This window comes from Leptosomus discolor, chromosome 1 (genome assembly GCF_034619465.1).
Source record: "Leptosomus discolor isolate bLepDis1 chromosome 1, bLepDis1.hap2, whole genome shotgun sequence".
Taxonomy (NCBI): domain Eukaryota; kingdom Metazoa; phylum Chordata; class Aves; order Leptosomiformes; family Leptosomidae; genus Leptosomus; species Leptosomus discolor.
The window spans coordinates 168,027,811-168,039,814 of record NC_141391.1 but is presented as its reverse complement, the minus strand read 5'-3'; the positions used below and the strand labels follow the sequence as shown (position 1 = coordinate 168,039,814).

The 12,004-nt window shown below is 47.3% G+C and overlaps 1 protein-coding gene across 1 annotated transcript; it reads left to right on the top strand.

Moving 5' to 3' along the window:
- Nucleotides 1-8,545: 8,545 nt before the first annotated feature.
- SNRPF (small nuclear ribonucleoprotein polypeptide F) lies at nucleotides 8,546-10,648 on the top strand. Its single transcript, XM_086461827.1, has 6 exons — nucleotides 8,546-8,581; nucleotides 8,628-8,748; nucleotides 9,269-9,351; nucleotides 9,506-9,631; nucleotides 9,923-9,987; nucleotides 10,569-10,648. The coding sequence occupies exons 1-6, from the start codon at nucleotides 8,546-8,548 to the stop codon at nucleotides 10,633-10,635; spliced, it is 498 nt and encodes a 165-aa protein (XP_086317953.1). The 3' UTR covers nucleotides 10,636-10,648.
- The last annotated feature ends 1,356 nt before the right edge of the window (nucleotides 10,649-12,004 follow it).

Here is a 12,004-nt window from a genome sequence, read left to right as displayed (position 1 = left end):
TATTTGCTCAACATTAGAAAAACTGGTCTGCAGTATTCTCCATCTATACTTAATTTACTGATGTTGACTACTCAGGGGAAAAAATAAAATCCAGTTTCATGCAAATGAACTTTTAATTTTCAGAATAAAGTCCCTGAAATTCTGCCAAGTTTAGCACTGCAAGTAATGGACCCATAAAGAAAACCTATTGTATGAATAGTGTATTAGAGGAATAGAGATAAGTTACATATAACCTCAAAGACACCTCAAAAAATACAGGTTCTTATGTCTGGTAAGTGTTGCTCCCCAACCACCACAGAAAGTAAGCCATATTATAAAGGTCACTGTCAACATGGCTGGTGGAGAAGTCCCTCCACAGACCTAAATTCAGCGAATTATCAAATGGTGAACAAGTGTTGTGGTAGTCAGGTTTCCAGCCACTCTTATCTTCTGGATGGGTAAAATGTCTGCTGGAGTCTTCTGGTGGGAACTGGTGTCCCAATGCTGGGAAGAAGCATTGTCAATCACCGCCGTGACCGTGCTTCTCCTTGGACAGCCTGGTTCAGAGGGGCACGTGAATTGTCATCCACTTGACTCTATCGTGAATTAACTTATCAACCACTCAATGTAAAGTCATACCTCCATTAAAATTCTTGGGGTCTCAACATGATAGTACTGTGAATTAAACTTCAATGAGACTGTTTAGCTGTGGATTTGAAGTCTGTTGTTAAATAAATCTTTAATTGTGTCATTTAATCCTCTAGATCTCCTTCCCCAGAGATAAAAAATGACAAGAGCATCTTCTTGAGCATTTGAAGTAAGAACCCACAAAATCACAGATGAGCTGAATCGTTTTATGTCCAATTCACAGAAGCATGTAAATCCATAAAGTGTCACAGGTATGAACTAGCCCTTTCCCCCTTCTAATTACATATCTTTTACAATCTGTCAAAACAAGTAGTCACTTGCCTCACTTGAAGCATCACATGAAAGGAACACCAGTATCAGTCCATTGCAACCTACAACCAATCAAACAACCTTAAGGATAATTTTAGAAACACATTTGCCAGAAAATACTCAACACTGTGCATGGATATGCTAAATTTTTATTTATTGTGTAGCAAAAAAAATGGTACAATAGTTTCAAATCTAAGCTAGCATTTATTATATAAAATCCACATTAAATGCATGTGTTATTAAGTGAAGTTTGCAATGCTATTATTAAGGTTTCACTGTTTTCCATTCTAAGCTCCTCTTTCTTAACTGCTTATAACTTTGGCAGCCTTTAACAGTTTGTATAAACATTTACAGGAGGTAGATCTCTAGAAAAGCTTTCCTGGAAGCAGGAAATATCTGCACCAAGCTGATATTTTTCAAGAAAATTTCAGCCAAGAAAGTAATTTCCAAGAATGTTGCTTGGGAAAAAATAGGTTCCTTTTCCCTTATTTTTAAAAAAATATAAAATGTTTCTTCTGGAAAAGTAATAATGACCTTTGGAGCGAAGACTTGAGTGTTGCAATAAAATGTTTTTTGTTAAGGGTGCACCTTTTGCTATGCTTGTGAAAATCTGCTGAAATGTGTCCACAGTCTAGCCCTCAAACTTACCCTAATCCTCCAAATTACTGCAGTTGCACGTGCTGGTCAGAGCGAGCCGGCTCAAACACCAGAATATGTTTGCTGGCAGAGAAGCAGGCTTTTTTCAATAGTTTTTGTTACCCAAACTAGCTTAAGGACCGCTATCCTGCAGTGCAGTAAACAATACGGTCAGGGCCTGATCTTCTCTTCACTTGCCTGGTCAGGACCCACCCTTGCAAGTATGTCACTGCATTCCTGGGCAGAAGAGTGGATCCTCTATCGACCGTCTCTGCGTCTTATTACAAGAACACCCTCTGCTTACCTGCCTGGCCCTTCCCATTACCTGTGGTGTGAACTGCCACAAAGAAGACATTGCTCTGGAGAAGGAAGGCACCAAATGGAGGCAAATGTCCATACTATGCTGCTGAGGCCACCCATGCCCCAGGACAGACAGGCAACAGCAGCTGCCACATGACTGTAAAGAACAGAAAAGGACCTGAAGGGAGTGGTGTGGCAGTGGCAACAGGTCACCTAAGACATGCAAGGAGCATCAGGAATTGTCTGTGCACCATTGGGAGCACTGAAACTGCTCATTGTGGCTCTCCAGGCTCTTGGTGCCCAAGAGGGGAAGCCCACAGTACCTCAGTTGCCCCCTCAGAAACACCTGCTGGGCAAAAAGAAGAGGCCAGCTCCCATCCTCTGTGCACTTTGGGGATAAAAGTAACAGTTGTATAAACAACCTAACGGAGTACTCGGCAAAGCGAAGGCAGAAATGGCAAACTAAATAGGAATCTAAGGCGTTACAGAAAGCACTTGTGACAAGGGAACACCAGAAAATCAATGGCCTCCTGGCTAGAAATGAAGCAGGTAGAGCTGCTCTCAGTGAGCACCGTTGCTGTTGATACAACGCAGTGGAAACCTGTCTGGTCAAAACTCCAACTTACTGAACTCTTAAAGTATTTTGAAGACAGGCATTGCTTTGGTGACACACTGCACCCAGCACATACAGCTGGGCACTGCCCCAGGAAGTATGAAAGTCAGGGCTCTGGTAATCTGGGGACAGTTGGCATAAAACCAGTGTAAACAGCTATCACCATGCTCCCTTTCCTGCATTTGTATCAGATGATGCACGTTGAACTATGGGATTTTGTTACTTTTGCCCAGAGCATGCTGCAGTCTTTTGTGCTGTCTGCCTTGGGCATCTGTTCCTAATTCACTGACCATCCCCACAGTTAATTCCTGGTTCCTGTAACCCTTCCTATCTCAGGTAGGCTAAGCCTATGGAGTTTGTGGGATCTGAGGAAAGCTTGCCCACCCACACAAGCCTGGAGTCCTGCCTGTTTCAGGCAGGCAATGAAATGCTCCAAAGTTCTGGAAGCTGACCAGAAACCGGCTGCATGAAAGCTTTTCCTCCACTCTGCTATATGGGGAAGGTTATAGACGTATGTTTGACTTTACAGCGGACCCTCACCACTCCCTAGCCCTGGAGAGGCCCCCCAAAAAGGACCACTAGTTTAGCAGAGAGGCATAAGTCATTGGTCTCAGACGGAGGGCAAAAATCACTGCCTCCCAGCTGAGATGTGGGCGCTGGGCTCAGGTTCAAGTCAAACATGCAATGCAGGCATTGCCTCTGGAACATTTTCAGAGCACAGGGGGGTTGGGGATTTTTTCTGTCTGCAGACCCTTCCTGGAAATAAGACTTTCTGGCCCAGCTGCTCCAGGACCAACTCTGGCTCCCCTGGGAGAGGTGCAAACAGTAAACAGGCCAGTAGACCTTGCAGAGGCTCCAACCCCAAATTACTCTTCCTTTTGGCTATCACAAGAATAGACATATCTGGCCAAATTAATAAAACCACAGCATATTAAAACCTCACAGTGCAACGGAGTTCAGGACATATTTGTCCCTACAGCTGTCAGTCAGCCTTGATGACTCAACAGTTTCTTTGGGACTTGGGCTCCTATTTCTCTGCCTCGTCTCTCCAGAATATTGCTTGGGCTCAGACAGTTTTCTAAGAAGTCCAGGAATCCTGGATTTAGCTCTTTCTTTCAACCCAGCAGCGTTTCTCTCTCTTACTTTCTCCTTTCCAGCTAGTTTCCTTCTGCTCTTTCTCTGAGATGATGAGGGAACCTCACCTAGACATCTACTGTCTCTTGACCAGCAATCCTCTGGTGACCCATGTACCCATCCAACTGCCCTGTTGCCTAAACACTCCTTCCGCTCCTCTCCTCTTCCCCCCAAGATTCACTGTTAAAAATTGCTTTCCTCTGTTTGTCAGGGTAACTGTTGGTCCAAGAGGACTTCAGCATGAATAAAGGACCATTAAGGTTTCTGAACTATTGTCAGGTTTGTACCACCACCACCACTGGAATTTCAGCCATGGCTGAAGAGAAGTAGCAGACGAGCTCCTCTGTTAAAAATACAGCTTGTCACCTAACACAGAGCCTCCAACACCAGCCAGACTTTCTGAGCTCTGCTCAGACGGATTTCTCAAAACACCAACTCTCAAACCACTTCTGTGATTTGCAGCCAGCTACTACTTTCCATTAAGATGTTTGTGTGAAAGCACAGTTTCCAAATTCCTTCTGCACAATGTTGATTCCCCCCCCCTTTTTGACACACAGAAGAATGTCATTTTATTATTTATACAGATCACTTTGTTTTCCTCAGCGCATAATTTCAATTCCAATTCATTAATGTCAAAGCATAAAAGAAAGAACAGCACATAGAGCAACAAAAGTTTGCCAAAACCAGAAGATAACAGCTGATAATTAAGGAAGTCCCATTATTTCTTGGCAAAGAAGTCTGTGTTTTCAGAGACACATTCTTAAAGGGCCTCCCTTTAGTGTAGCTGCATAATTTGCATGAACACTATTTGCACAAACAAATAAAGGTTTTCAATATACATAAAAGGAGGCTTTAATGTTCCCATAATTTCTGTACAATACGCATCCCATGCCCCTTCTTGCCAGCACAGCCCAGCCTGGTGACAGGTTCACAGCAGAGCCACTCTGGCGAACCTCTTTGTAGGGAGCAACAGATTTTCATGACTCCAGCAAGACCTGGGGTTTTGTTAGCATGTATCTGCCACCCCCTAAATCTCATTTCATACTGACATCACTCTGTGGGAAAAAGGCATTGTGTGGATCTGACATTGCACATAAATCCTCCACCCAAGAAGAAACATGCTCTTTCCAGGTTCCCAGGCTCACCTCTGCCTCCTGCACTGGGAGTCCTTCACAGTACGGTCTCTGCTTGCTCGGCAAGTCCACACCAAACAGACTTTTGTGTTTCTGTGCCTTGGTATGTCAGCCACCGCCGCGCACGCAGAGCTGATGGCAAGACTCTCTTGGTTTTTGTGGTTCCCTGTGCCCTTCCCTTCAGCTGGTTCCAAGTGTTGCTTAGCAAGACCAAACATCTGTTCTAGGCTACGCTCCTACACTGAGAGGTAAACATGGCAGCATGAAGCAAGAGGCATGTTACTTCGATCAAACCTGAGACAGGCTGTTGTGGCTCCTAGCACTTGGATTCTGTATAGTCTATAGCACAGCTCGGCTTTGGTTTGGTTGATGAGGATCTCGGAGTGAAATTACAGACCCCTGTGCTGCTGGACCCTGATGTCACTACCTGCTGGATCCCAGCCCTGATCCGTGGTGAATGGTTGTTGCCTCATTCACGGAGATTAGATCAAAGATGGTGTTATTGAAATGACAAATCACCAACAAAGAGAGGAAAGACGTTTTACTGGAAAAGATCTCTGTGAAAGTAGTGCTTGAAGAGAAACTGTTTTATTCTGGTAGAGCCCCAAAGGTCAGGATTATACTCCTGTGAGGGCTGTTCACAATCCACACGTACTGCCACAGGAGTTCTCAAGTCACCAAGAGCTGATAACTGATAAGAGATTTTTTTCACATACAAAAAATTAGTATTTCTTATTGAGAAAGATTTCTAGACAAAATGTCATCACTTTCTACAGAATATTTATGGGCAAGGGCAGATTTTCCATTACAGTATGATTTATAACGGCAAATCTTCCATTACGCCTAATCCTGAAAGAAAAACAAATTTACTTCATGGCAAGATTTGACCTGTGTCCTACATCCTCTTCACGTTTTAGCAATTTTGCTGCAGCAGCAAAACTCTCCAAGGGTGCATACAGCCTCAAAACCCTTCTAGGTCTGTGAGAGTCATTACCACTGCATCGCCAAGTAGTTAGAATAGGAAACTTGTCAGAAATCAACTCTTGGTCTGCACAAGGAGACCTGGTCTGCTAACAACTGTCTAGCTTAGATCAAGGCATCATACCACTTAATACCTTCTAGAACCAGATGCTGCGGTCTGGGAGTCTGGCAAGGGGGAGGAAGGAGGGTGGTACATCTTCGTGAGGACTGGTTCGTATGGGGAGAGCAGCAGGTTCTCACACGGCTTTGTTGATCATGAACCCAACAGAACCAGAAGCTGAAGTTCATCTGTCTCGTAGCAGGGCTAACTCTTGGATTTATTTTGATGCAAACCTGTCCTTTGAAGGTACTATCTCCTGGTGGAACTTCCTTTTCGTTAACTCAGCTTTCCTCACTCTTAATTCAGGGCCGTGCCTTTACGGCTGCACTAAGTTCTCTGATTGCAACCGGTGCCCGTTTCATGGTGCCCTTGGTGTGATGGCAAAGTTGATTCTGCTGCTACTCTGGCGGAGATGAACCGTGTGGTATCAGAAGCAACTCGTCTGATGGGGGAGAAGAGTGCAGCAGAGTAAAACCCCATTTACACTAGCACATCGCTAGGAAAAGGCATGGGATGGTCCCTAAATGTGCAGCCTGGAAGCTGGAACATGGGGCAGCTCTGAAATTTTCCTTAAGAAATGTGTTTACAGCAGGCAGAAGGGGTTTATTGCAGGGAGTTCCTGTCTCAGCAAACTTGACTCAATCTGGAAATACATCTGGGCAGCTCAGCTTTCTCTCAGCGATGTGAGGGTAGGGGGGCCAGCCCTCTCTGCCTGGCATACGGTGACACGGTGTGTTAATGATGTCAGTGAGCATTTGCACTTACACAGATAACGCCATCTAATGAGTCCCTCCACCAGAAATGCTGCTGCCCTCGGATGTCCAGCTGCTGAATGTGTTTCCTTAGGAACAGACCGCAGGCAGTCGTGCTAAAATTCCCACCCCTGAGCTGTGGGAGAAAATCCTATCCATCCACCCAAGATGTAAGGGTAGGATTAATCTATGACAAAAACTCTTTCCTGTTCATTTCCTGTGGAGCAGCAGCCTAAATACCCTGGCTCAAAGGCAGAAAAGAATGCAAACGATTACTTCCCCTATTACACGGGGAAATACAAAGAGGACAAAAGGTGAACTTCACCCCTGCGCTGAAGGTCAGGAGAAGATCCGCGTAAGCAAACTGTCTGAGTCAGAATGATTCGGTCAACAAGGTAAACAGCAAATTCCTTACAGGGGGAAAAAAAAGCAGAAGCTATTTCCTTTCCTGATTAACCAAGCTATTCGGTTAACTACATCAGATGTAGTCACGCATTCTGTGCTTTCAGTACTCCTTCCTACCCTAGTGCCACACAAAATTGCTGCAGACCCGGTCTACAGCTGATGAGATTACTGACGCGTGAACTCACGCACCGATTATGAAACTAGAAGTCAAGCGCTCCTGCTTTCTGACTTCCATTCTGATACCTATGACTCTGGGAAATTATTCTGGGTTTTGACAACTTTATGACAACAGGGCTGGAATATTTACTCATCTGTCAGAGGAACACAGTGAAAAGCTGAATGTAATTGTTTTTGCATTTCTTGGTACACAAAAAAAAATTCCCAGCATGAGTAGGAGACATTGTGACCAAAAGTGGTTCAGCACGTAAAAATAAGAAGTGCCGTTTACAGATAACATACCAAATCTGTAATATTGTCATTCACAGATATACATACTTATCCTTGGCAACTGTCAGAAAAGCGCAAAAATTACTCCACAGCATGATTTTATCCAAGACACACCCTCTAAGCTCATTGCGTTCTGCCATGTTATACGTTATCACTTGAAGTCAGCTGTTCTTTACTCCAAGTGGCATGAAAAATTTTGCTGTGTATGCCACTGCCCATTGTGTTCCTGCTTTTCCTATAGTCTCAACACAGACTTCCTTACAGAAATCTTATAATTTAGGTAATCTTTCAGCTGGCCCATAGTGAGTCCTACTACCAGGAAGACTTATCAGCACAATTTTGATGTTGTCTCTGTTGCCCATCCAATACATCCTGAAAGAAAATCACACTCATTTCTAATGATCATGGAAACAAGTATCCAAGTGCACTTCTGATACGTGCTAGTTAAAAAGAATTACAACTCCAGTGCTTATTCATTCCTACCCAGCCACAAATCTACCACAACCACTGTGCGTGAGGAGAGTCTGGATCTGCAGAAGGCAGGTTGTTGAGTCAGTGGCATTAAACACTCAGATTTAAGCAGCTGATGATAGTTTTGCTCTCAACACTAGGGCACTACACTGACCTTTGGATGGTAAAGCACACAAAAAATGTAACGGTTCTGTTACAGAAAAGTTAGCTCCTGAATGTGTTTTCCACATTCAGCACCCAATACATTAAAGATGACGGGAATACGCTGCATGCAGAAGCAACAATACACATTGTGCATTTGGTGACTTGAGGCACAGAGTAGTAGAAGATATTAGTGTAGATGTGACAAATGGTACAAATGTTGGTTCAACACATTTATTTGCCCCTCAAAGTGTAAGAGTCACAAATTATAGCTAAAGCAGGACTGTCGTCTCATGAGTGTGAACAGGCTGATGCTCTCCCCAGCCACAAAAGCTCTGGCAACTTCTTTACCTAGGAGCCAAATGAGACAGACCAGAGCCCTCGCACGTTGGCAAGGACATCGCTTATGTGCCACGTAAACTCTGAGGTCTTCTATCCATGCGTGTGGAGTAACACAAAGGTAATGGCCTGCAAATTTATTCTTAAACACGGCCCGATGTCGCCACACTTTCACCGCCTGCGAGGCTCGCGGGTAACACCAAGAGAGTAGGTCAAAAGCCTCCCGTTACGTGCCGCAGCCATCGCACAAGTCAGGCACCGCCACCTCGTGGAGACCCACCTGTGCAGGGAGGGCAGGGAGCACCGGCAGGCTAACTGCCGCCGAGCTGGAGGCGCTCCGCAAAGCCGGTACACCTCGAGGTGCGACGGGAGCGGTACCCTCCTGGGAGGGACACACCACGGACGCACTCGGCTGCTCGGGAGCGGTGCGCCCACCCCGGGCCTCAGCGCGGCTGCTGCTCCGGCCCTCGGCTCTCAAGGCAAAAAAAGACTGCTGCCGGTCTGAGGCGGGCGAAACCGGCCCCCTGGGGCCTGCGGGGCGGCGGGGAAGCCACAAGGCGGGACGGAGGCAAAGGCCCGCGGGCTTCAGGTACGCCGGACATCGCCCGCCGCACGATGGCGGCCCCGGGGCGCCCGGCAGCGGCTGCGCGGCGATACACCCGCCCCGGATTGGCTGGCAAAGGGGGGAGGGCGGCCAGCCCGACCAATGAGAGAGGCCCGCGGCAGCGCCGAGCCAATGGACAGCCTCGCTTTTCGCTTCGCGCGTGAGGGGCGCCCCAGCCTATTGAAAGCGCGGCGCGGCGGGGGTGAGGGGTCAGGGGTGAGAGCGGTGGCCCCGGAAGTGGAAGCCGGAGGGGCGCCGAGTCCCGTTCTTTCGCAGCCGGCGGCGCGCACGAGGGTTTCCCGCGTGGGCCTGTGTCTCTGGGGCCGCTGCCGCGCGCCGCGCCGCGTCGCGTCGCCATGGTGAGGGCGGCGCCCGCGCCGCACGCGGGGAGTGGGCGGGGGCGGGCGGAGGCGCGCGGGCAGCGGGAGCCGCGGCCGCTAACGGCGCCGAGGCGGCGGCGGGAGGGGAGGGGCGGGGCGGGCGGCGGCGCTGACCGTGTGCTCTCCCCGGCAGAGCCTGCCCCTCAACCCCAAGCCCTTCCTGAACGGGCTCACGGGGAAGCCGGTGATGGTGAAGCTGAAGTGGGGGATGGAGTACAAGGGCTACCTCGTCTCCGTGGACGGCTACATGAACATGCAGGTGAGGGCCGGGGGCGGCGGCGGCGGAGGAGGGGTGGCAGCCGCGCCGGGGTGCCCGGTGAGGTGCCTGGGGCGGGGATGGCGCCGGGCCTCGGCCCTGGGCGGGGCGGGGGCGGTAAGGTGGGGCGCTTCTGAGGGACCGGCGGGGCCTCCCCGGTGGGCGGGTGGGAGCGGGGACGCGGCCTTCCCCGGTCACCGTAGCCGGGCGATGGGCTGCAAGGCAAAACCGGGATGTGCTTTGTGAAGCTGCTTCTGTTACAACCCTGCTGAACTTGCTGGTTTCCTTCTCAAGCTTGCGAACACAGAGGAGTACATAGATGGCGCGTTGTCCGGACACCTGGGCGAAGTTTTGATAAGGTAACTGGGGCGCTTACGGCCGAGGCGGGGCCTTGCCACGTCTTCTTACCACTTGCATTAAAACTGGCATCGGTGGGTGCTGTGTTTCTTGTCTAGCGAAGATGCTAAGTTGTTAACGTAGCTCTTACGTGAAGGCCGTGAATTTTTATATTGAGATCCCTTGTGAGGGGAGGAAAAATGAATTTTTGAATCTGTCCAAAGAAGCCTTTAAGATCTCTTTTTTTTGGGTAACTAAATACTTTTCCACATTATTGTCTATCTGTTAATCCCTTCGTATTATATACTTGTGCGTTGCTACTGAAAACATTTTGCATGCTTGGAAGTTGAACTTGACTGTAACTGTTAACCCAAAAGTAAAAAAAATTCTTGTACAGCATTTTCGACTCATTCTTTTTATAAAATGCGTGTGTGCAATTGTAATGAACTTTGTGGAAAATCTGTACAAGGTCAACAGCAGCAATTTGTTATCCAGAATTTGGCTGTTGCCAGGCTACGCTCAAGCAGCAAAATGCTTGAAGTAGTGAATATAAGGGGAAAGTTAAACCATTTACCAGTAAGGGAACTCTTGGTTCTATTTACAGGTGCAATAATGTTTTGTACATCAGAGGTGTGGAAGAAGAGGAAGAAGATGGAGAAATGAGAGAATAGGTGTTTTGTATGTCTGGAAATAAACTTTTTTTTTTCATTTTTTGTTTTCCATAACTTTGTAATAAGGTGTTTGTTTACTTTTTTCCCATTGTGTTTTAATATGGGGGAAGCTTTGAACTGGTTAGTTACGAGGATGCAGCTGTAACACTTTGTAGCTATTTCAGTAGAAAGTAGGTGCCACCTCTGAGTGAGAACTGTAAGTCATCTTCAGTGTTTGCAGGACCCTCATTCTTAGCTGCCTTCTCTGCTTTAACAGCTGAAGGCAGAAAAATACCATTTTCCCATCTGAAACACAGGAAAATAAGGCAGTCTGTGTATTTTACAGTATGTATATCGTCTTTAAACCTGTTTATAAACCATTTGGAAATAGTTGTGAAGCCTTCACTGCAGGTGAGATGTGGAGATGCGTTATACCCCAGTGTCTCTAAGAAGTACTCTGCTGCTTTGAGTCACGGAACCTGAAGTGCAGCTGTATGGTTATTAAGGACAAACTTGTGTTGACTTCGTAGCCAATATCCACACAAACAAAAGCCTCTTGGCAGCTGTAAAGGTCCATAGACTTTAGTGGCTTTCATAGCGCTAAGGCAACACACTCCCAAATGGGAGTGCACTTGGTGAGTCTCTGCCGTAAAAAGAAAGTCTCTCTGTTACCAGGCATCCAGAATACTAAAGTTTTTGCAGGATCACAATAACCATGTTTTCAAATGTTGAGAGTAAACTTTGAGGCTAACTGAACGCGTCTCTTGCCACTCAGTGTTTGATAGTGAAAGCAGGCTGGTGCTTTGCCAGTCTGAGAGTCCCTGTTAGAGGCTCTGACGGAGCTAGGAACGGCTGCCTGTGAGGTGGTTTGGAGGGGCATTCTGCAGACCAGAACCCAAACAGCTAGAGGTGTAGTTCATGAACGTGGATTACAACTGTCATGTTACTTTGACCCTTCTTTACCTTGGTGATTGCTTACTGTAATGCTACTGTCGAGTACAGAAGTATTATCCCTCTTTTACACATGGGAAAAATTAAGAGCTGGGCAAAGATGAGGCAGTGACCCAGCTGTGGAAGTAGATCTCACTGCCATCAAACTTGGAACCAGACCCTGGTCGCTTATCAGCACGGCTTGATGAATTGCTGGGCGAGCTGCTGCAATGGCTGTGCTGTAGTTTTTGCTGAAAAATGGAAGTGATACTGTCTTCTTCCTCGGAGTCTTCTGGAGTAAGTGAAGAAGTTCTGCCTGAAAGCTGCACGGGCGGTAACTGGTGGGCACAGGTGGAGTGCAGATCTCCAGGTCCTTAGGCTGGGGTCATTCATCCCTTGAGAGACGACTGGAGTGAACAGAGTGCTGGATGCTTTGGGCTAAACTAGGACGTAATACTGG